Source organism: Catharus ustulatus, chromosome 10 (genome assembly GCF_009819885.2).
Source record: "Catharus ustulatus isolate bCatUst1 chromosome 10, bCatUst1.pri.v2, whole genome shotgun sequence".
NCBI lineage: Eukaryota > Metazoa > Chordata > Aves > Passeriformes > Turdidae > Catharus > Catharus ustulatus.
Window position 1 is genome coordinate 15460333 of NC_046230.1, and position 25777 is coordinate 15486109.

General features: G+C 46.1%; 1 protein-coding gene across 3 annotated transcripts in view; it reads right to left on the reverse strand.

Moving 5' to 3' along the window:
• Window positions 1-25777, reverse strand: part of LOC117000794 (interleukin 1 receptor accessory protein) — a 49396-nt gene that overhangs the window by 3657 nt on the left and 19962 nt on the right. For 2 of the 3 annotated variants that reach the window (XM_033068816.1, XM_033068817.1), the window contains exons 3-10: window positions 17679-17964; window positions 16737-16929; window positions 14854-15019; window positions 13855-13926; window positions 12582-12711; window positions 11493-11641; window positions 9120-9269; window positions 8128-8271 (exon numbers count right to left, since the gene is read on the reverse strand). In XM_033068816.1, coding sequence (XP_032924707.1) covers window positions 8128-8271; window positions 9120-9269; window positions 11493-11641; window positions 12582-12711; window positions 13855-13926; window positions 14854-15019; window positions 16737-16929; window positions 17679-17964 — 1290 coding nt within the window. Of the gene's footprint in view, window positions 1-1612; window positions 5562-8127; window positions 8272-9119; window positions 9270-11492; window positions 11642-12581; window positions 12712-13854; window positions 13927-14853; window positions 15020-16736; window positions 16930-17678; window positions 17965-25777 lie in introns of those variants that run through there. The other variant, XM_033068818.1, reaches the window with a different exon arrangement.

Here is a 25777-nt window from a genome sequence, read left to right on the forward strand (position 1 = left end):
AAACACTGCTCCTTCCCTGCAATGGCAGTGCCTCGTAATTCCCCCAGCACTTGGCTGTCTCTTAGCCCACAGCAGAAGGTGTACTGTGTTAAATCTGGATGAGCCTTATTTTAATATTGTGCAGAACAATACTTTTCAAAGATGTATGACTGGCTGTAAAACTCATTGGAGACCAAGACAGGAAAAATGATCATACAGTAACATGCTAATGGAGAAAGTAGAGCACTTTTTGGTTAACAAAATACTGGAATTAAAATAAAATAAAATAATTTTGAGGGTTTTTTCTTTTATAAAAAGTTTGGGGGGATTTTTACCCCAAACACACACAGGAAAACACTGTTCATTGAAACCAAAAGTAGATGATAAGTCAGTTCTGTCAGAATTGTCACTTACCACCATGACATGTTTTTACCACCCTATTTCAAAGGCATAAAGGATTTGCAGCAATTTCCAAATTTACCAAGCAATTTCCAATTTACTAAGTCCAGACCTCATTCAAACTTTTCTACAACTGATTGAAATCTATTTTGAAAACAACCAGGCTTCAACAGTTTGTGAAAGAAAAAGCTCTTTTGTTGCTTTGAAAGGTCTTTCTTTTTGAAACTGGAATCACAGAATCACAGCAAAATGTAAGCAGGAGCAACCCCTGGGAGGTCACCTATTCTACCTGCCTGCTCAAAAAGCCCAGGTTCAATTAACATGGACAACTCTGATGCTGCTGAAATGAAATATTTTGATTGAGGTGACAGTGCTGGTTTTCTTTTAACAATTTTGTATTTGCAACATGTTTTGAGACTCTTTTTTTTTTTTTAAAAATCCTGAGAGAAACTTCACAGTGTGCAGGTAGGATCTTCCCTCCCAGCAAGACAGCACTGGCTGGGTCAGGCAGCAAGAACACTGCAGGAGCTTGGGGATTCCATACTCTGGTTATCTGCTTTTTACTAAAAAAACCTTCCACCTTTACTAAATGTTTGCAAAAGACACTGAGTATTTGTATTGGTTTACTTGTGTCTCCCCAATGCACCCAAAGATGTAACAAGATTATAAGGATTATAGTCACAGATCCCATAACCATAGACCTCAAATCCACAGATTGTCACAGGTACTCATTTTGCCAGCGGTCTGGAAGTGCTGGGCTGTCTCTCAACTTACCTGTGGGCAGGAAAACATGGGAAATGGGGAAGAAAGTGACTTGGATGAGGAAATAGGAAGCTGACTGAACCCAGAAGCTGATGGCTAAAGTAGCCTGAGAGTGAATTTGATTTCTGCGGTTTTGGCAGATTTATAAAATTCTGATTTGATCTTTAAATCAAAGAGATTATGTTGCCGTCCCATCTTTCTGTCTTGTGATTGCCAAGTGAGTACTCTTTAGATCAGAGACTTTCTGTGTATGTGTGTCCACTGCTGTGAGACATCTGAATGCTGTGTGTCACTGCTTCTGCTTGGATGGCCCTGGGAGCTCAGGTGCCTCTGCATGCACAGCATGAAACAGCCAGGAAAATGTCCTGCTCCAAGAAGGAGCCCCAAATGTTCTTGATACTTAATCATCTTTCTTTAACATAACTTCGCAGACATAATGGGAAGATGATACTTATGAGAAATGCACAAGGACTGAAATGCAAAAATGAAAATGTTTTATTGAAAAGCAAAATAAAATAATACTGACACTTCACAGACCAAATAACACAAAGGCAAAAACATACAGAAAAGGGAAAACTCTGGAACAGCTGTACAACATCAAACAGCACAGGAAGGGAAGATATTTTTTCCAATTTGTGCCACGCTGTTCCCCAATGAAAAAACAATGAGGAACTTTGCATGAGCTGCATATTGATAAATGTTAGGTTAGAGCACAGAAACTCAAATGAATCAACTGATTCAGACGGATGCTGTGACAACCCCACAATGGAAACCGCGTGTGGCATAGAATGAAATGACAGGCGTATCTGAGGCACTTGAAGATCTGCTTTACACTTGGGACTGGGCTTTGCCCCTGGCCTGAAAGACCCCAGCAAAGCCAGTGGGAATGCAGTGGAAACTGCCCCAGGACTATTCCTTCCACATTGCTCCCTCTGACCTCTCAGGCCTCTTCCAAACCACCTTTCACCCTGTGGGTGTTCTGCTGATATCTCAGTAACCCTGTTCTGGGGTTGCAATAACACCAAAGGCCACTGCAGTGCATGCCTGAGAAAGTCCAGGTCTATTAATTATTTGGAAAACTCTTTCAGTAAAATCAGCAAAATACATGATGTGGATTTAACTTCCTAAAATAACCAGACTTACTAAAACATCAGCCTAAGTTCTTTTGGCAACTCAGCCAAAAGTGAGATGTGATGTAGTGAGGTCTGGGATGTCAATTCAATTTATGAGTAATTGGGAGACAATCTTTTAAAAATCATATGGGAATCTAACACAGCTCTGCTTTGGCCTCGGGGCCTTCCCTCTGCCTGCGGATCTGGCAGCTGATTACAGAGATGCTTAAAACACAAACAAAAAGGTGAAGGTGGGCACAATGACAGGGTTGCAATGGGATCACAAAGCTGAGCACAGGTTTGGGTGCTATCTCTTATAAATGAAGTTTTCTGGAGTGTGGGAAGCAGCTCTGTCCCTTCACAGATAACCACAGTAAAAAAGCTCATAGCAAAACTTTTAAGCACCTCTGAGCAGATGAGGAGCTCACTGCCTCCAGTGAAGCTGACTGTAATTTTACCTGCTTAAATCAAAGCTCACTTGGGGTGGGAAAGATGAAGAGGACGGTAAGAAAGAAGCCCTATGTGTTACACATTGTACAGTGTCCTGGTTCTGGCCAGGACAGGGTTAGCTTTTGCAGTAGTCAGGAGAGGGCATGTCCAGGACACTCAAGTTGTTTGATACCATTAGCAAGGGATGGGGGGAAGGGGCTCTCTTGGAGAGAAAAGGTCCCAGCACAGTGCAGCTGGGCCAGTGCAGTGCAGCAGAAGGAATTGTTGGATATAGTCAATTGTTTTTCCATGAGAATTTTTAGTTTGTTGTACCCTCTATCACCAGTATTGTTACTAATGCTCATTTTCTTATCTCATTCCTGTTTCCAGTAAATTTTTCTTATCTCACAGCAGGACCTTTACCTTTTGTGCCTCTGATTCTCCTCTCCCCCTCTCTGCAGGGAGAGGGAGAGGGGGAAAATGAGAAGCACATGGTTTCAGGGGGAGCACTGAATTGTGGGGTACCATTCCTAAACACAAAATACAGTACCTGACCAAGGGCATGGGGGGCTGCAGCTCCCTGAGGTCCTGGAATAACATTATTAATCATAAAATGCTAAGGGCAAAAGATTTCCCTGACACCAGGATTCAGTCCCACGCCTTTAAAGCTGGGCTTTTCACTGGGACACCCTCAAAGCTCCCAGCTCACCTGGGTGAATAGTGCATAGACTCCTAATTGTAGTGCTTTTTTAATGCCATTATGAATGCTCATGTTTCACCCACTGGACACCAACAGAACGAATGCATGAGTCAAAGGTCACTCAGGAGCAACCATCACCAATAAAAATAAACATGCACTTGGTGCGTGTAATACTGAACTCCACAACTAAGTGTGCAGGTCCTTGCTCTAGGAGCTGCAGGAGTATGGAGACACCCTCAGAGCCTGAAGTTTTATTTGAAAACATTGTGAGCCATAGCACCAGTCAACGCCAAGGCCCCACTGTGTTTTGGTCTGCCCAACAAGAGAGAGGAAACTCCCCTCCTCAGCGTGACCTGTGTGATGGGGTTAACTCACCACACCCTCTCTTGCTGCAGCAAGGACGCCTACACAGTGGGTTTTTGTGCCTCCATTTTGTGCAAATGTTGCAGAAGCTGAGACAAATCCTCTGTTCTGCAGCTCTGGGCTGGAATCAGGATGGGGAGAGTCTTGCTTTGTAGAGCCAAAGTTAGTTTAAACCTAAGCTCTGAATTAGAAATGGCGATGTTGTTCATAAGTAGGCTCTGAAGACAGAGTCTTTATAAAATCATAGAATAATTTGGATTGGGAAGAACCATAAAAGGCCACCCTCCCTGCAATAACCAGGGAGATACTCAACTGGATCAGATTGCTCACAGCCTTGTCCAGCCTGGCCTTGACAAAAGGCCCAACTAAAAGGTCTGTCCCCACTTTTCTTATAAGCCCCCTTTAAGCACTGAAAGAGGTCTCCCAGGAGCCTTCTCCAGGAACAACATCCCCAAGTTTCTCAGCCTGTCCTCACAGTCTTACCTACATGGACAGAACTAGTGGTTTTTAGGAAATTCAAGTAAGTTTGTGGGGTGTCCTTCTGAGTTGGACTTCTATCCAGTGTCATCCCAAAGCCCCTGGGAGCTCCTTGCATGATGCTTTCCCCCCGCCAGTGGCAGAGACAGTAGGCAGGTTCAGTAGTACATTGGGGTTCCTTGTAGTGCTTGTGAAGTCCCTGAGTTTACTCTACAAAGAAACATCTCTCACATGCTCCATGGCCTGTACTCATGGGAGATTTCCCTGGATTACAAGCAGCTCGAAGGATCTGGGTACTTGTGAGACTGCAGAGTCCCAGACACTGACCACTTGTTACTAGATGTGCTACAATACAACCAGTAGAGTTGTGGGGTTTTTTAATGCTTCTGTAATGGCCATTTCTCATTGCCAAATTACCTGGATGCATCTGCTTCTAAGGAAATTTGGGGAGCAAAGATGAGGAGCTCCAAGGGTCTGCTCCCACAGTGCAGCAGGAGTCTGTGATCCCACAAATGATTGGGACTACAAACCCAGGACATGCAGGAAAGGCTCTACACTGGAGCCACCTTGCAAATTGTTCCCCAGCCTCTGCAACAGGGACTGAGGACTAGAAAGGAGTGAAGTCACTAAGGAGTGGAAAGAAGCTCTGTCCTGGGTGCTAATGAAGGCCCCATAGGAACTGGATCTAGGAGTACTGGCCATACTATCACAAGGTGCTGGATGCATCCCACCTGGACAGCAAATTTACACATTAAGCCCGAGGCTTGTGTTGATAACAAGGGCATACATTTGCAGAGAGCAGGTGTTTGCATCTTTGGTCTCTATACTGACAGAGCAATATCAAAGCTGCAGGGAAAACATGACTATCCTCTGAAATGCTAAGGACATGGTCCTTCATGGAAAAAACCCTGAGTTCCTACCCACTCCCTGGCCTAACTTGTGGAATTTTGTGGTGTGTTTTGGTTTGTTTTCTGACTGTGTCAAACATTTTTCAGGGATATGCATCAACCCATCAAGGCTTAAACTCCTGCTAATTTTTTTCACTGGCATTTCCACCTGCAGCTGCTTCCAGAACCTGCCCTTTGGGAACTTGGATTTCTCGCCTTTCCACTTAATGACATTCAAGGCCGCCTTGGCCTGCTTCAGCTCCTTCACTTTGCTCTTCTTGATGGCTTTGTACTGCACTAGAATGACTTTGATGTTGCCCCTGGAGGCCATATGCTCTAGGCCAGCCTTGAGCTCCAGCAGGGCCTGTGTCCCCTGCAAGACGTAGTTGGGGCTCAGGACAACAAGCAGACGTCGGCTTTTCTGGATGAAGCTCAGAGTTTCGTCTGTGACAACTGGGAGAGAGAAACATTGAGGTGGTTAGTGATGCCCAGGAACACACTGCTGAGCTGCTGCTGTGACACCAGGTGCCTCTTTAAGGGGACAACAAATCCCTTGGAGGCCCTCCCTAGACTACACTGGTGCTTCCCAACCCTGTAAGTGGAGTCCAGGTGGGACCTCTTACACCAGGGCTGGTTCCCACTACCCATACAGTGACATCTCCATCAGCTCCAGACTACCCTCCCATGCTACACAGAGATAACCAAGAGAGCTACACCTAAAAGTCACTGTACTACACATCAGTGACACCCCCCAGTGCTGTGAGGATGTCCTGTGGCCAAGAGGGCTGCTGATCTCAGGCATTTAGCTTCCTTCTAGTGAGAGGGGAAAAAGAGGCTCTTTGGAGCAAAGCAGGGAAACTGCCAGCTGCACAACACATGAATTCAAGGGAAGGACTCACCCTGAAGAGGCTTCAGGAAGTGTGAATGTCTATGCTTACATCCTCCTCTGGCAGATGTCCAGAATGACTCTGGATACTCTTCACTCCTCTTGCCTCAGTTTCCCCACAAAAAGTCAGCATTTACACTCTCCCTGAGTGTCCTCATGGGATAATTTGCTTTGTTGATGCTACCATCCTAACTCCTGTTACTCATCCATCTGTTCCTGCTGCCATCCTCTATGAAAGCAGATTAGAGCATTCTTAGAACTGACTCTGAGGACTTTCAGTGAATGTCCCAAAAATGACACCCTTTGAGCTGGAGAAATGTCATGGTAACTGTGGATCTTCTTTCATTTTCTAACAACTGCAGGTAGACTGTCCTTGGCCACCTTTCTGTAATTAATGTGAAAATCCCTTGTAAGTGTGAATCCAGGCACTTGTACCCTCTGCTGCAGGATCTCCCACACTTCCTGGATAAGAGAACATTCTTGACTGGTTAGAAATTACAATGTAGAGTAAAATAATGCTGCCAGACAAGTTCATTTAGCTGTCAAGCACGTTTGATTAGTTCCTGTCAGCTAACTCACGGGATAATCCATCTCCCACTGTTTCTTCATCAAGGACAACATAACTCTACCCATGACACAGATGCACACTCTGGAGGCATGACACCAGCTGCCAAAAGCTATTTCCTGGCCCGCCGTGCTTTCCTGAGAAGGAGATTAGTCAAATCCTGGCTAAGAAGCTCTGGGGAAGCCCCAGCAACATCATGACAGCAGTGCAGTGACAAACCACTCCAGCAGTGCTCTGCAGGGCTGGCACTGGCTTGAGGCTGGCAGGGACTGAGGGGGGCAGAGATGGAAATGTTTGGGGGTAAGGTGAAGGACAGATAGTCCAGGAGAGCTGTGCTGGGAGGAAAATTATACCCTCCAAAGTAAACAGGGCAAAAAGCAGCAGAGAGAGGGAGATGGACATCTGGTGAAAGTGGCTCAGAGCAGGTTTGCTCTGACACTGGCATCAAGCAATTTGAGCCTGGAGGGTGCCCTGCCATGTCACTCAGGCTCTCGTCAAGAAGCAACAGCAGCAGGATTGCAGCTGTCTCACTGAGACACACGTATTTATTCACCCTCAAACTTCAAGGTGCTCCTAGATGCTGGCAACAGTCTAGGAGAGAAAGATAACAGAACCCAGCCTGATTCTGCTCCCTTTGTCAGGCAGGTGGGCTGAGAATCCAGCATCCCTCCTGTTCCTACTCAAAAGGGACCCCCCCAATGGATTTCCTCACAGGTTTTGTCACCAGTGGGGTCCTGAGCCAAAGTCCATGAATTCAAAGTGGGGCAGTCTGCACTGGCAGAAGTTCAGACTTTGAACTTTTAATAGGCATCAGGATCATACAACCAACTCAGCCTCTAAAAAACTGAAAATCAAGAGCGTTGTCTAGATTTGTGCCTTTGCTCTGGAACTTGTGTGAAAGTAAAGCTTCACAAACTTCCATTCTTGGTGATTCCCTGCCTTCCTGCAGCAGACACTATGTCCAGAACCTTGTATGATTTATCTCAAAACAGTAAAAAGGACTACATCTTACTGAAGAGATGAGTCTCACTATCTGCAATGAAGTACTTTTAATAATAGTATCTTAATTGTATGCCATATTAGACAAACTCCCTAATTAATGAGAATGAATGGGACACACATTATCTTCTCACTGATTCTGGCACCTTCCACTCCTTCCTGAAGTAGACACTCCTGGTTTTTGGCAAGGATTCACCATTACTCTCTGTGAGCTGATCCAGTATAACTTTCCCTGCCTCTTCTAGCCTTGACTTTATCCCGCTTTCGAAGCCAGCTCAGAGGGCTTGCATGAAGGTCAGTTTTCCAGTTCCCCATGCTGACATTCTTGCACATCACTCCTGCAAAGAGCAACTGAAACAACCAACCACCATCCCCACAGCAGCCATTTTGGTGGCCTGGAGCATCCGCATCACTGTCACGTGAAACAAAAACGTCAGAAGGCACCATAAAGAGCTCATTAACAAAAATCCAAAAGATAATCTGGATAGGCTTGCTGCAATCAATGAGTAATACCTCAAAGAACAATAGAGAGGATGTGCATGGAGCACAGCCCCCTGTGAGATACTCACTTCCCCCAGGGAGGCTGTCTCTGTCGAAGATACACAGCTTGTACCCAAACTCGTTCTCCAGGACTCCCCGCAGCGTCAGCAGCACAAACTCCTCCTCCTCCGCGTTGCGCGCGTAGGACACGTACACATCGTACTCCTTCCCATCTGGGCAGGGGGAGCACAGGGGGACACAAAGGGACACTGTGATACTGCCCATGCTGGGCCTTTGACTTGCCAGAGAAGCAGTAGGAAGGCTCACTTGGAGCCCAGGCACTGCAGGTTAAGGCACGTCCATTTCCATGGACCAACCCCTTCTGCCCAGGTTTCTTTTGCCTTTGGACATCTCTGACTGTGCTCCCTGCGCTGCTGTCTGTCCCCACGAGCAGTCCCAGACACAGACTTGCACCCTGCCTACACCCTCGAGAGCTGCCACACCCCTGTGGCAGGTTCACACCACAAGCTGCAAGGGCTCAAACACCCTCCTCCCCCTCCAGAGGAGGAAATCTCACCTCAGAGTCCCCAGCAATGAACTCCCAGTAACACAGGGAAGCTGTGGAAGAACTGAGGAGAGAACAGTGATTTCCACATCCATCCTTTTGGATGCCTTCCTGCATTTTAAAGCGGATCACTCTGGATCAGATCATGAATCCTTCACACAGAATCACCAGGGAAACCAGGGACTTAGTGAAACCTGATGATGTATCTTGACAATCTAGATTGGATGATACAGCTAGATCAGCAGGGCATGGCCCTGGGGAGCCTGGCATGTCCATGCTCCACCTCTGCAGAGAATACAGAGGACTTCTTTCTCCTTTTCCCTGAGCCAAAAGCCTGATTCCTCTTGTTCTAATAAGCAATGACCCACAAAACTGCATGTAGATAGAGAAATAGAGGGTCAAAATGCGATTATACTGTGATGAGGGTGAAGAATAGCTTATAGGAAAATTCCTGTATGAAAACAATGGGCCTGGCCTGCAGCAGGATAAATAAATGAAAGCTTTTTAACTCCTTACCTAGAATGGTTTCATCTGTTCCAAAATGAGCCCGATAGAAGAGGACCATTTCAAGCCAATACACGTGATAGATGACGATGAGCACCACAACAAGCAGGATGGTGGCCCCCAGGCCACAGGCCAGCTCCACAGTGTACTTGGGTGCTACAACTGAGTACAAAAATAAACAGAGGGTCATGGTTAAAAAAAAAGGTTGGACCTTCAGTTGGGCAGGAACAAGCTTGTGTCATGTGCAGCCAAACACCAAAGAGGAACAGCCAGGAGCCAAGCTGACCCTTCAGAGTAAGATGGCCAAGCCAAGGCTTTTCTGACAGGACATGTGATGGCCACCATGGAGCCCCATTCTGGGTTATTATGTCTGGTTATGCTGGCAGAACAAGCCCATAGCACAGGCTTGACTTCTGTCTATGAGCGAGGCCCAGGGAGTAGCCAGGTAGTAGAATGACCTGTTGGTGGAAGAAACCTGCATGGTCCAAAGGCAGAACATGAACATGACCTCCTCAGCAGTATCAGCAAACTCTTGGGGCAACACAACTGCTCTCACTTCTAAGAGAACCAGATAAAAGCATCTGCAGCAAAATAAAAGCAATGGTTATCGTTCTCCCTCCCTATCAGACACAGGTCTTGTGGCTTGTCCCAGACTGACACCCAGGATGTCAATGGCTTCTTTTCTACCATGAAAGAAGAATCAGAGTTCCTTACAGAAAAGCTGAAATGCTTGCAAACAAACAGGACAACCTGTGGGCATCAAGCCAGAACATCACAGGCCCCCTCCAACTCATACACTGGCTGTCACACCACTGCTGCTTCTTTGTAGTAAGGACAGGAAATTTCTAACTGTATCCCTAGGCAACTCTGTTGGTGGCAGTTGATGTGCAAATTGGCAAACTGCACAATAAAAGAACAACAGAGAGTGGAAACACCACCAAATTCCACTATTTAATAAGTTTAATAAAATATTTAATGAATTTAATAAAACTGAATTACAAAATCAAAAATGGAACAAATTTATCAATCTTCATTAGGTGATGAGCAGCAGAAGCACATGAGAAGGAGAGGGAAATCATCCAGAAAAAGCAAGCAATGAATATGACCTAATATAATGAAAGAGTTTGAGCCAACATACAGCCACTTGCTAAAAGCCAGGTGCTGAGGGGTTAGGTTCTGGCATGCCTAATGCTGCTATGGGATGTGCAGTGGGATGGGCTGCAATGAACTTGGCATAAAGCTTCTCTGCCAGCAGCAGCAAGGGATGGTTCTTGGACTTTGCAGGAAGGAGAGGTGGGTAACCGTGTCTGCTTAGAGCAAACCCAGTCAACTAACCAAGAACAGACGTGGGGAGGAAAAGGGAGGATAGTACAGATCAGTCCACAAGAAAAGAGTATTTAGGCACTGATATATAAAGAATCCGAGTATTTCAGATTCACTTCTGCTACATGTACAAATACTATCACTGCAGAAGAATTATATACGGAGTATGAAAACACTGACAGATGGTTTCAGCCTTTCTCAGTTATGTGTGTGGTCTATTGTTTCTCCCTAACAATCCAGAAAAGGTTTGTCTCAATGCAACGAGACTAAAAAAGAAAGACAAGTACCAAGAAGAAAAAGATCTTCTAGTAAAGACCTCCATGAGCCTTCCAATGCTTAAAATGCAGAGTAGGGGGAAGAAGGTGTCTGGTGTGAGCTACACAAGGCATGGCAGCATTCCCTGTGGGAGAGGGAGGTCTGGCTTACAGTAAAAGCAGGTGTTGAAGCTCTAGATGAAACTGATAAGGAGGCATAAAAACCCACCTTAATCAGGAAGCCTCACATAGCTTTTATTACTGATAGGTGGGTCTGGGAAACAAGAACCAAATCTTTGATGAAAAAAAGATGTAGGAAAAGCCCACACAGAGCAGAGCTGAATCAGTCTATACCCTCCATGCTGAGGTGGCTGTATCTAGACTGCAGCATCATGACAGCAAGGAGTAAAAACCAGAGAGCGTTGTGGTGTGACTGTCTCACTCCCTGAGCAATGCCAGCGAGTGCAGACTGTCTGGAGGAGGCCAACTGGTAGCTCTTGTGTCATGCAAAACCCTCACAACCAAATAACCTGAAATATAATTTCAAGCAGCCTGTCCTCTCAGCTCTGCTTCAGTTGTGGCACATGGATGGGGTAAGGACAACAGATCTGTCCTTTCTCCTCCCAGGAACTTGCCCATGGAAGGGCCCTTTGCTCCCTGCCTCCAAGAAGTGGTGCAGTATGACAGCAGTGCCTACAGAACAGACGGTGTTAGGCAGAAAGGGCTGATGGAATTCTTTGCTCCCTTCCTGTTTTGCAGCAGCAAGAGCCCCCAGCACCCTCCCTGCACAGCCCTGCAGGCTCCGTACCTTTCATGCGCACTACGGCCTGGCTGCGCTCCTCGCCTTTGGCATTCCTGGCAAAGCAAGTGTAATTCCTTCTCAGCTCCTCTGCTGTGGCTTTTGCAACTGTTAGAGTCCTTATCAGAGTTTTGTCTTCAAAATCTCTTGTAATTTCACTGTAAGAGAAAAACTAGAGCATTACACATGTGAAAGTGCAGCAAGTTTTTAGTGACAGGTATTCCTTTCCCTGATATAAACTCTTCCTCTAGAAAGGCCAAAACACATAACTTGATATTTATAAATCGATATACACTTCAGATTGTAATACAGCTGCAGCTATTCCTTTATCTGATTTTCCTTAATATTTATTTTAGCACTTGTAATTTTCTCATTGCAGCTGTGCCACACTGCCTTTTAGAGGAAATGGAAGTTCTTGCCTATAAACAAGAAGATCTCATGAACTCAAGATTGAGAGCTCACGTCACATTCCCTATGCAGTCCTGGATGAGTCACTTTGTCTCTCTCTGCCTGAATTGACCGTCTGCAAAATGAGGATACAGTATTTCCTTTTGCCTTTCCTTTTTCTGCACTGGTTTGCAAATCAGCTGGGGCAGTGACTGCCTTCTACTTGTAATTCAGCATCCAGCAAATGGGACTTTGATCCTTATTTGGGTTCTTTATGTGACTGAATCTCTATTCTTCCTAATCAATACTATGTATAATATTACATTTTTGTTTTCAGCCTCTGTTTTTCTGAAACACTTTTTTCCCTTATGCTATTTGGGAACACTCCTCTAAACAGGATTGTCTGCCCCTGTTTTATAAGTCCCACAACAGCAGCAGCTGTTGGCATCACTACCAGGGCCTGAACAAATGATGATGGGAACTGGTTAACAAAGCTCTCTCAAATCCCTCTGTAAGATATGACACTGTCCAGGTGTGGAGGCCTCCTCCTTGGAGGTGCTGGTGCTCATCACAGCACGGTGCACACGAGAGGCTTCTGGTTAAACAGGGAGACTACACACTCCATTAGCACTGTCACATGCCTTTACCCACACAGGACCCAGGGGACTAGATAAAAATGAAGGTTCATGTCACATGAACATTACATGTTACCTTTGTGTGACTTTTATCTTGGGGTCTGTGATGTCATCTGTGTTTTTCCCATCTATGGTCCACCACACCTCAGTCCGGGAGTCCTTCAGGAATGTGAAGAAAACCTCACAGGGCAGGATAAGGTCATCACCTGCAATGAAAGGACCATCATCTCCTAGGAGAAAAGGTACAGCAGTGCAGGAACAGCACCATCCTTACTTTAGTGCTTTCAAAAATCCTATCAGCCTGGGCTCTGCCTCCCTTCAGAAAGGAATGAGGCCAACATCCACTTTCTGACAAAAACTGTAATAACAGCTTAACATCTCTGGACATGCTGATTTGTGACAGACAGATAAAGAGAAAAAAATGTCCTGCCTTCTCAAATATGTTCCAAATTCCTGGGCTGCACCAAGTGACCCACCCAAAGGGACATGCTCCATGCCAACCACTTCCTTGGAAAGCCAGGCAGTGCTAATCAGTCCCACTGCACAGGGGACAGATGCCATGAAGTGAAGGATCAAATTCCACAAAAGCATTTTGGTTTAGAAACATTTCTTCAGGAATTTGACTTCTGCTGAAGATCAGACTTGGGAGTGTGAATATCTTGGTGACCAGCCTGTAAGTGATTTTATCTTACAGAGGACTGTGGATGAAATCTGACCTTCTGAGCCAAAAGAGCTGTTCTTTAAAGTGAAGACTAGGGTGCTAATCATCATCACTGACACCACATTTATTACAGAAATGTAATGGGACACAATCCATTTGTTATAGGGAATTGCTCCAAAAAGCTATTAGGCAAAACTGAGGGTGTGGGGGAAGGGGTGAGGGAAAGGATGTGGTACCCCATTACCCAGTGCTGCGAGGTCAGCAGAAGGAGAGCTGTCATTAATTAGGAAGTCATTAGCCAAAAAACAGGGAGATGAGCAAGAATTGGCTAGAAGGCTGAAGCCACTCTAGGAGTGAATGAGGGAGGATGGGAGCAAACCACAGCCAGGGCCGAGACACGGTCCTACAGGAATTCTCCTAAGCAGCTGAGTGTCCCCATTTCATCTGCAGCTGCAGTTCTGTATCTCCATGCCTGAATATCTGTCTTTAGTTGTGCTTGCAAAAAAAAATCAGCTTTTAAAGCTGTGCTCTCCTATTCTGGCATCAAGAACTGGCATCCCACACTGTCTACCAGGCAACCCGTGCAGCCTGTGTGCTCTGTGAGGGAAAGCACCAGGGATGCAGTGGAAGGGGAGAGCCTGGGTGGGTCTCCCTGTCCCACTGGCAGGCTGGGAGTGTTGGACTTTACCTGCTTCCAGTTCATACACAACTTTCTCATTTGGAGAGGTGAACTGTGGTGGCAAGGCCTTGTTTGGAGATCCTGCAGGAGACAACAGAGAGCCCCCGTGGGGACCCACATGTCATGAAAACCTGGAATCCTTGCAGCCTCAATCCCGATGCCCTCGTGCCGCACCACACGTTCCCCAATCAGACTCGTGATTCATTCCTGCTGCAGTTTCATGCATGCACAAATCTAATCCTAGTCCCCAAGCTCAGAGCCAGATCCAGATTTTGAGGCTCCCAAAATTTAGGTAAGCTAGTTTGGGCCTCTCACATCAGAAGAGCTCCCTGACCTTCTCATCTCCCACATGGTGCCTAACCTGCATCAGTTTCTTTTTACTGCTGCTTCTAACAAACAAAATACAAACACAATTTCGTGTCACAAATATTTATTTCAACCCTTAAAACAGCTGTTTCCATGGAACTCAGAATGTATCACTAACTTTTTAAACTCTACAATTCCCTGGTAGGTAGGCTAAGCTTCTGTGCCTGGGCTGGATGTGTCCAAGTAGTGGGTACCTGGAGCTCTGCCGGGTTGATTAGCAGTCTCAACCCCAGCACAAATGGCTTTGAGACTCCAAGAAGATCAAGGCAAGCTGGCTATGAAGTGACTATGCCACAATAGTGACGATCAAAGGGCACAGGAGACGAGCAGGAGTGCCAAGGTTATGCATTCACATGCCAGCAGAGGGTACCCCTGGCTATTTCATGGGCTGAACCTCACCAGCATGAGCCTGGCCACTCTCTGTGTTTGGGGCATTTGACATGGTGGTGGAAGATACTTCTGCTGCAATAAGTTCTGGGCAGTTACACAAGTCTGACCCCAGCAAAAAAAAATACGCCAGGTCAGTTGGGTAATACATATTGAATACAGCCACAAATGAATCCTGCAACAAACTCTTCCAACTGTTTTTACCACTTCTGCAGTTACCCACATGCCTTTTACACATTTTGAAGTCATTCTTACCCACCACCTTCATCTTTACGGTTCTGGTGAGATTATAGGTTCTCCCGTGGTCCTTGAAGGTCACAATGCAAGTGTAATTCCCTTTGTACGCACTGCGGACAATGGCAATGACAAGCCTGGGCCCTTGGGGGTATCGCTCATAGAAGCCATCCACCGAGATGCAGTCCTGGAGTCAGGCAGACAAACACTCAACTTTTGCATCCAAAAGTACAGATGTTGGTTTAAATGCTACTGCAAAGATCTGATTTTAAAGTATTAATATGACACTTGGGATCGTGATGTAGGTCAGACCTAAACACCATGAACTCTGAGCATATTAGAGTACAGACTGCTATGTTCACCTTGAAAATGAAGTGATGAAGCAGATCACCCTAACAGCTTTATCCCACTTTAAACACAGACAATTTTATAAAGGAGAGATCTCTGATCCAGAAGTATCTTGGCAATCAAAGTGAGCACCTCAGCAGAGTGAAGAATAAAAGTAAAAAGTGATAAGAAGAAAATGATGACGTACTCACAAATGGATATCAGACTAAAGGACATGTACCCCATTGATGTCCATCTTTCGGGACCAATCAAGCTCTCCTGGCTGACTTCAGCTGAGGATGAGGCCCCAGAATTTGCAAATAGCAAACGAGAATCTGTAGTACGTAAACCTTAATAACTCCTCTCTTTCTGTCAGGCGAGGCAGGAAAACTGCCAAAATACCAAGCTGGAGATCCCTTTTCAGAAAGAGGTTATGCAGATAACATCTTGATTGTCATAAAGCCCAAAGATGTGCACATTTTCTAAGAGATTATTTTTGAATGGTACATTTCCAAATCAGATACATCCTAATGGGGTAGTTTAAGACAGGGGTCATATACCATTTTTAATGATTTTTATTAGGCATGGGATGACTTGCTGCCTGAAAAATTACTTCCAAGGGGCTTTTTGTTTCATTCTGCTAATTGATTGCCGAGATGTGAATTTCAATGAACGATACAAGTAAAGCATTTAAACTAGTGGAGTGAAACAACTCCTCTTGATAAAAGAGGAAGTTTTTCCTGAAGGGTTTTAGAGGTGGGGCTTTCTTCTGGGTCTTTTAAACTTTTTTTTAAATCAGTAGATTAATTTGTTGACAACTTCCCTTATTACTAAATTCACTTATACAATATCTTATATCTAGAAATATAAAAGCACTTTATAGGATGCTACTAAAGAATTTATTCCCATAACTGTCAGACTTTATATCCCCTGAGACTTCTTATTCTCTACTGACTAGAGGCATCCACCTAGAGAGAAAGAGTGAAATCAAATTTAATAAAATTGAGCAGTAATTCTGTAGGCAGGAGCTTGAGGATGGAGACAGTCTAATAATCAGAAAAGTATGGAGGGTGGGGTAGAGATGTCTCAGTCTTCAGAAAAGAGATTTGTTGAATTGTATCAAACAGGACACCCATTGTCCTCGCAGAGCCTGATGTACAACTTCATTTCCTGACCTCAGAGGATTTTGGAAAGGATGCAATTTTCATTAACAGGTGGAGTTTTTTAAAGAAGAAGGAATATGAATGACAGTTTCCTTTACAGGGAAGTGAGAGGCTCTGTGAGGGCAGGTCAGGCACACTGCCCATGACTGAACTGAGCCACCTAAATCCCTCCTAGGAGGATTTTTCACTTGTACATGCTGGTCAAAAAAGCTTCACTGTTAGCTCTCAATTCCTTTCCAAGAGCAGTTTTACCCTTGAACTCCATGGAAGCAGAGCTCTTAAAATTAGTAGAGCTTCATTAACAACATTGTCACTGGGGAGACTCTGAAATGCAGTTCTGTGACTGTCATGCCAACCACTGCTTTTTCACACACACCACTGCATCCCCCTGCTGCCCAAGCAAGCCCTTCTTACCAGGTACCACTTGACAGTTGGTGTCACACTGGCAGGGTAAAACCCATCAATATCTGGACATGTGATCTTCTGATTGGCGTGCTCCAAGTAGAACATCTCCTCAGTGGGTTTTATGGAATGGCTCACACAAGAGTGCTGATCTTTTGGAACAACCTCCAAGGGAAAAGCAACTTTGCTGCAGTAGGTTGTGTTCCTAAGGGTGGACAAGAACAGGGCTGTTTAGCTGAAACTTGTTTACTCCTACAGCAGTGGAGTGGAATGAAATAAAAATTACATCTGCAATAAGGAGCATCATAGCACTGATGAGGTATGTACAGACTTAGTTGACTCATTTATAAATGGGAAAGAAAACCCCACCAGAGGTGGCCACACAAGCTCACAAAAGCCTATAAAGATGACTAACAAGCAAAATCCACTCCCCTGCTGCTAAAGCAGATCATAAGGTCAAAGTCATGGACAAAAGACAACATGAGGAAGATCAGAAAGAGCTCTTGTGCATAGCAGATGCTATGTTCATTTTGCACCACAGTTAGAGACACTTTTAATTTCCTAGAAGTCTGAATCTCATGAATCTTTGCCAAATTAGCGTGCAGTCAAAACATTACCCCTGCATCTGAAGCTATTTTTACTCTGGAAATGCAGATCACTTCTTAATGGTGAGCGCCTGTGGATTTTGCCATGGGCTCAGCAATAATATTTTCACGGACACTTGCAGCAAGGAGAGGCACGCTCATTAGTGTCTGCAAGGCTCCAAGCATTACTGCCATGTAAATTGGCTCAGCACTGAGCAGTCTTATAATTGTAGCATTCTTTTCCCATTAATGCTTATGTAAATGGCTGTCTCCCCACAAAAAGATCTGGTACTAACAGCATCATTTCCCCACCTCCACGGAAATCCTTTGATTGCACTGAAACTTAAAGAAATTGCACCACACAACCTACCTGAGCATGCAGGTGTAATTCCCAGTGTCATTGAGAAGAGCAGGCCAGAACCAAAGGGTGTCTTTATCTTTACTGATGTGATTGTCTGGGAGACGATAATTGATGGGCTCCTCCAGATCCCGGTCCTGGGCGATCCTGTACCAGATCAGGGTCAAGCCAGCAGAATGGGCTGTGCTATAGTTGTACTTCAAGAAGGTCTCAAAAAGTGGGCATTTGATCTTGGCAGGCTCCCCATCATAAATCTGGATCTGCTTCATGGTGTCCACACCCCAGTCATCGCAGCGCTCTGCAGCCACGAAGAACAAGGTGCCTTAGGCTTGCAAGTCTGCAGGAGCAAAACAGTCCTGACCATGCTCCTCACAGCCCCAGGTCCTGTCCCCACTAAATTCAGAGGCAAAACCATAATGTTCTCAATGAAAGCAAACTGGCCTTTTATAAAACAGAGCAAGAACATTGTGTTCATTTCCAGAGAACCTGGAAACTTCTGTTTTCATTTGTACACCTCCTACGTTTCTGCCAAGCTATTTATCTCTCATAAGGACAGTAGATTAGGTTATTCCTGCATAAAACTAGGCTTCCTAGAGCTCCAAGAAAATTTACCACAAAAGTCTTATGTGGGAAGAAAAAATTTGAATGGCAGTAATGCCAGAAGTGTGTGCATCCATACACAATGATAGGGAACATGGAAAGAGATTTGCTGAAAGAGGAGGGAAAAAAAATAAGAACTCAAACATCAACCCTCCCTTAGAGCTGTGGGTCACTTTCACTGGTAGAAGAAGCTGGACTGTGGGTTCCAGAAGTGAGGATTGTCTTTCCTGTGATGGATTCATGTGATACCTGTGCACACCAGGATAACACAGTGAATACAAGCAGTAATGAGTGACACAGAAAGACTGTTGATAGTGAAGTTTAGAACTGGAGGCTGGGGGCAGAAGGGATAGTATGGAGAAGGTAGCAGCAGGTTCTCTTGCACTCCCAGGCAGTGCCCAGGTGCAAACCCCAAGCACAGTTCAACAACAGGCAGTGGCTCAGTGTGGCTCACAGCAGACTTGGACTGACAGAAACCAGACAGCATGAGAAAAAGCTGTAGAACGTTTTTTCTTTAATTACTCTTTTTAAAAATCTTCTTGTCATTAGCAAACAGTTTCATGACAAAAAGCACAGTCCAAACCCATTTCTCTTCTGAGGACTCTCCACTCCATTCCTGCAATCCAGCAGGGTGTCCAGGCAGGCAGGGCTCGGTGCAAGCAAAGCACAGTACCAGGGTGTGAGCAAACCTGAGAGCAACCTGCCCTGTCAGAGCCAACTGAGCCACACAGAGAAGCTGCTGTCACTGCACCTCCTGTCTCCCCACACTGATGAGGCATAGCACAGCGTGGCACACTTCCCAGTGCCTCTCCTGAAGGTGCTGGGAGGCATTTGCTGGGGCAGCCTGACGTCTGAGAACCCAAAATGAGTCAAACAGGAGAGGGGTGTGCTGCCTGCAGCAGTCCTTGTGAGCAGTGTCTCAGCACATCACACACAGGCTCACCAGAGATGACACTGCAAAGCCTCTCCCATTTGCAGATATTAGAAGAACTCAGACTGAGAGGAGAAACAGAATACAATATGCTCTTTGAGCCAAATTCTTCTGAATTCTTCTGAACTGACTTCACAGGCCCAAAGCAGGATTTCTGGCATTTATTCTTCCCTAAATAGACAGTGGGATGTAGCTTGCCCCCAGATTCATACTTCATTAAAAAAAGCAGAGATAAACCTCTGAGAAGACAGGCCTGCAGCATTTAAAGGCAGTGATGCTAACTCCTATGGCTCAGCAATGGTTAGTCATGGGCAGGAGGAATCTGGGCCAGTAAGAATAGAAATGTTTTCTGGCGGGTTTACACATAAATGTAAATGCAAGCTGCACTGCTCCTCCTGCAGCATGCCAAACACCCATATGACAGAGTGCTACTTTCTGGAGGAAGAGAATTAATTGGGCTAGCAAAAGAGAGTGAAGCTACCCAGAGCACAAGCATTTGTCCATAGGAACCCCAAACCCAAATGCCTCGAGACATCTAAAAACACAGATCTTTCAAAAGTGCACAACATCACACACTATGGCTGCTACCACAGGCAGTGCTGAGGCTCATTTTCAAAGACCAAAGCATGCTGGAAGCCTCACACCATGGGAAGGAGCATAATGACCCATCACCACCATGATTAGGGCAAACTGGAACCAGCAGGCTGCTTTATGCTAGTGGGGCCATGAACTAGACATGGTCAAGTGTCCTTCGAGTGGTGATGAGACAAACGAGTCTGCAGAGACTGCCTGCTAACTGCATGATAAAGCATGGACTGTTACTCATGGAGACAGGGCATTTTTTTCTGTAAAGAAAGCTTCTCCTCTGAAAGGAGCAGACCTGGATCTGTTAATCAGGATGCCCAGGTTCTCTTCCCAGCACCTGACTTGCATCTCCTCTTGGGCTGCATAAAGGCAAATCATCCTTATTGCTTCAAATGGCAGGACTGGGGAGAGAGGAAACTATATAAAACATTACTGTACTGAAATTCTTCGAGTCAAGATCAATGAAATTTGCAATCATGAGCAGCTCTTGCATTTTGCAACAGCCCATAAATCAGCACTGTAAAACTACTTACCCGTTCAACCTGAATGAGTTATTGAAAATAAATACAACTATTTTCTTTTTTTTCTTCCTACATTTCTCTAAAACAATGCCCAGGCCTTGCCTTCTTGGCTTGGAAAGAGGGGACTGTTGCTGTTTTACTGTAAGAGCTGTACCTGGAGGTTTTGTCCCAGAGTTGGCCTGGCTTCAGGGACACTCACAGCAAACAGGTGGTGCTAAGGCTCCCCACGTGTGCCCTGCCCTGGGGTGCTGCAAGCTCTGAGCTGAACCCAGACACAGCACAGAGCTGCTGGTAATGAGCAGCTGCACCCAGAGCACAGGAGCAGCATGCACTGTGAGATCCCAGGCTGTGCCTCCTCCTGGCTGCCAGGGCAGAGCCACCCAGCAGGACTCAGTGCTCAGAAGTGCTGCCAGGAACCAGCACTTGGAGCAGGGATGGCCAGAACACCACAGCCTGCAATCCCTAACACATAAAACACTGTGCACAGAACCTGTGGTGCTTTGCACAGCTTCCCTCCCCCTTGTGCCATGCTGACAGTTACACTGCTATTTCTACATTTTGGGGTGTTTTACTCCCAAGACAGCCAGGCTCTGTCTGATAGAATGTGTGAGAGCTGCAGGGCACCCCTCACACACACCTTTGTGAAACTGCTTCTCCTCAGCTGTGACAGTGCTCTCCTCCCTGTGACAACAGCAACCTTTGCCATAGTGGCACTTCTGCAGCAGAGCCCACCAGATGGGGCAACATATCCACACACATCCATTAAATAGAGGGGATAGTCACATTATTATTGCTGTAATTTCATTTGCATCCAACAGCTCCCCACAACATTTTGTGCTCCTTCCACTATTTTAAGCTCTACTGGCTATTCAGAGCCTACTTGCTGCTAACACTAGCATGCAACTACTTGTGTGTCAGTCTAAACTGGAGATAGCCTGAAAAAAAAATGGCATGACTGACCCTTCACTGGCATAAAGCAGTCCCACTATGAAAAAAAAAAATATATATATACACACACATTGATATATCCTGATTCCAGCAACAATATTTGAGGGAGCACTGCAGAAAGAAGATGCAAAGACCCAGTTCTAATGGTGAGAAACAGCACTAACTTCTATGGTGCTGTGCCTATTTGTAGCAACTGGCTAAGCCTCAGAAGTGAGTTTCTGCTCTCTTGAAACGTTTCCTGCCCAAAACAGCTGCTGGAGTTCAGAGCAGCTCCTGATTAAATCAAGTGGGATCAGCACTCATGCTGTAACTCCAGAGATTCCCTAACAAATGGAAACTAGTGAGGAATGGAACCATATCCAACTCCATGTCTCTTCTATGCTGCAGCAAATGGAGCACTACACACACACCTGAGGGGCAGAGTAAAATTCTCTAAAAATTCTCCAAAAACACCATCCCACAAATGCACCTTCCTAGAAATGCCTCTGCAAAACGAGGAGCCACCTTGTTCCCAGCACCAATCAAGAGCACTACAGATACTGTGACTGCCCTCACTGCTGCATGCTCTGCAATTACACAGCGAGGCAGCCTGTGGCCCATAATATCCAGCTGGGAAAGACAACGCAGGACAAAGGCACGGAATGGTCCTGTTTGCACAGCCCTGCTAAGCAAAAGGGGTGAGGATCACACAGGCTAGAGGGCAGAGGGTGAGGATACAGATGCCCACCTTGATTTCATGTGCCTTGAGGGGGCCTGCCTTGCATGCAGACTGGGGCTGTGCAGGGGCAGCAGGACACGAAGCCATATCATGGTGCTCCTCACACCACCTCAGCTGCAGCACCACATGGGGATGTACTGTCACAGGATCATTTGGTTTAGAAACATCCTTAAAAACCCCCCAGTTCCAGTACTCTTGCTGTGGGTGCAGGGATATCTCCCTCTAGACCACATTTCTTAAAGACCCATTTTACCTGGCCTTGAACACTCCAGGGATAGGTCACCCACAGCTTTTCTGGGTATCCTGTCCCAGTGCTTTACCACCCTTACAGCAAAGAATTTCTTCCTAATATCAAACTTAAACCTACCCTCTCCAAGCTTAAGGTCATCCTCCCTGGTCCCATCACTACATGCCCTTGTGAGAACTTCTGTAGCTTTCTGAACTGGAAGGGCTCCAAGATCTCCTCAGAACCTTTTCTTTTCCAGGCTGGATGGCCCCAACTCTCTCAGCCTGTCTTCACAGCAGAGATGCCCCAGCTCTCTGATCAACTTTATGCCCTCCTCTGGACTCACTCCAACTCATTCATGTCCTCTGTACGCTGGGGACTCCAGAGCTGAACACACCACTGCAGGTGGGGTCTCACCAGAGCAGAGCAGAGGGGCAGAATAACTTCCCTTGACCTCCTGGCCACGCTTCTTTTGCTGTGACTCAGGACACAGTTGTCTTTTTGGGGCTGCCAAGCCATATCTCAACAGCTTCCTACTTTCTCCATCTGCCCCTGCTGCCTTACATTAAAGCAAAGCTGGTATGAGTCAGCCTCTACCTGGGGGGCACAGCAAGGCCAGCCCGTTATTGTGATGCACAAATCGGCATCAATAAGGCAGAAAAAGGTGATCACATAAAACAATTAAGCAAGAATTAATCATTACTACCTTTAAAACATTTTTCCTCACCACCACCTTTCAAGCTCAGTCAGTGAGAAGGAAGCCAGGCTGAATGGAGGATGCTGTGAGCACAGGAGGCACCAGCTGTGGCCAGCACCACACGTGGGTGCATCTCCCATTTCTGCCAGAGCCAGGAGCACCCACTCTCCCCACTGTGTCTGCATCTTCCCTTTTCCACCCTGCATGAGACCACCCCCTGCTCCCTGGCTGTGTTCTCTGCTCAGCACTAACCCATCTGACCACGCAACAGGGCAGAGGGAGAGGAGCAGGGAACAAAACAAAGGAGAAGCTCTGCCTTTAACTGGGAGAAGAAGCACAAACCAAAACATGCTGAGATGGGTGGGAATGACACAGAAGTTGGGTCAGCCCAGCCAAGATCATGGCTTTCACCATTTGCTCTCACTACTTCTCAGCAGTGATGGTGGCCACAGAACACCTAAAAACTGGATGCTGCCTTGGAGGCTCAGCCTAGAAGCTGTGCCAACTCTGCAGAAATGTATAATCTCACTTCCAGTGGAAATGCATCCAAAGAGGCCTCTCATAACCCCTCTGCTTTCCTCCCACAGCCTCTCCAGGAGAGCAAGGAGGTGAAAGTGGTCCTGGCACAAACTTCCCACACAGCCCCACCCCATCCATGTTAGTTGTGCTGAGATGGCATTGCTGACATGATTTTACACTTCTCCCAAGTTTCACCATATTCATCCTGTGCTGCCACTGAGCTCTGGTGCCCCCACAGAAGCCTCTCTGGATGCTGCACACTTGGATGGAGTCTCTCTCTTCCCCCCAGGTGCTTTTATCATTTGAATAAGTAGGATAGCTGAGAAAAGAAGGAAAAGGACTTTCTGTTGCAGAATGGCTCCGTTTCGAAAAGCACTTATACATTGTGGTTGATTAACTTTAGACCCTGAATGTCTAATTTAAACAGGTGTGAAAACCTGCCTCTGCCAAAGTCATGAAAAACAAGCTGACTGCATAAACTTCTGCTGACTTCAGGGGAAGCAGCCAAAGCAAGACATCCAAAAAATGGTGATTCTGTAATGGAGCCCAGAGCTTCTGACTCTGAATCGCCTTATCTCATCAAGCACAGCCTGTAACATGGGTAGTCGTTATTTGTGTCTCTTAGAACTCCTCCACAGTGAGCTCTGTGACTTCGCTCTCTATCTGTGCATAAAGCTGTTTACTGCATGTGGCAGAGTATTTTGGTCACCTCCAGCAACTGGGCCAAAAAAAAAAACAAAACCCAAAAATTTATATTCAGATTTCTCTAGCAAGCTTGACATATTTTTCTGGAGGCTTTCTTTAAATTTGAGATCAAAACGATAAAGGTAGGGGCATGAACTGCTTCCCTGAAGGATAAGAAGAGCAAGCAGCTACTTTCCATCTTACTTCATTGAGAAAATTTTTGTGTGAAGCAAAACAGAGCAGCATAGGAAGAGGAGAGGTACAGGAAATGGAACACCCCATTGCAAAGTCATCTGTAGGACAGGCAGATGAAAAGGGGGTTTATCTGATCAGCACCACTGCTGAACTGTGCTGTGCTTAAGCTGGCAGGGGCTCTTGTGTGCCTGGGACACCACACTGGGACTTGACAAGGTCCAGGCTCTGCCAACAGGCTTGCTTAGCTGAACCATGCAGGCCAGTTACTGCACTTAGCCAGGTGCTCTGTGCCTGCTTCAAAATACAATCAGCAATTCTTCCCTGATCATCCCAGGGATGTCTGCATGACAAACTTGCTGCAGCAGTTGTCCTCAGGCAAGGATGGGAACTGAACAAACGCAGCAGGCAGTAAAATGCTCTGTAAGGGTCCAGGAGTCCAGCAGAGCCACCAGGGTGCCACAAAACGTCAGACAGTGAGAGCACACCTCTGCAGCTGCAGGAGGGGACATGAGAGCTCCTGCTGCCCTGCTGGATACACACAGAGGAGCAGAAGTGACTGTTCAGTACCGTATCAGCAGCACACCCAGAAGGGGCAGCTTTCCTCCGCTCATTCCTGCACTTCAACGCAGGTCACACCATGGTGACGCCTGCACAGGGCTCACCCCTCACAACCCATTTCCTCAGCTGACAAGAAGCAGATGTGAGGTTTTATCTCCTCAGTGGGCACAGCTCTGGCTGGTGTGGAAGGAGGCAGTGGCTGCAGAGACACATCTGCATCCAGGTCAGCTCAGCTCCACGGGTTTTATCCCCATCCACTCCAGGGCTGTACCTTTCAACACCCTCAGCGTCAAATGACTTCATGCCCCCAAGTGCCATAAACTTCTACAACCACAGTAGCTCACAGATGGGTATGGATGGTTATAAAATCAAGTCCTAAATTAGGACAGCAAGAAGCTGAGATTGGAAGAGTAGGAGGAAGTCAGGAAATCCCAGGAGATGGTGGTGGGGGAGGGATTTAGTCTCTTTAGAAAACAATAATACAGTTTAATCTATTTTTCTTTTGACTTTACACACTAAAATAAGCTTCTCAGCTTCTGGGGCTGTCACAAATCATAAGGAAAATAAGGCCACTGGAACCCCATCAGTACAATAAGAGCCATAGAGTAATAATCCTGAGGAGCTGCACAGGGCTTTCCATCTTCAAAGTGTTTTACAGACAGTAATTTATTAATCTGCAAATTTCCCCTGGCCAAAAGTAACTGTTCTGCCTCTCTGCTAAGCGTGAGAGACACACACAGTGCAGTTCAGCACATGGGACAGACAGTGCAGGCAGTGGCTCTGACCTCTGGAGCCAGACCTCTGTTTTTCTCAGTGCAGCCAGAACCCCACTGCTCCAGCCACCACCTGAACCCAGAAGCACTGGTGACATCTGGCACTTTGGAGCCAACTTCAGAGCAGACAAAACCAAAGTAGCTGAAAGCCTCTGA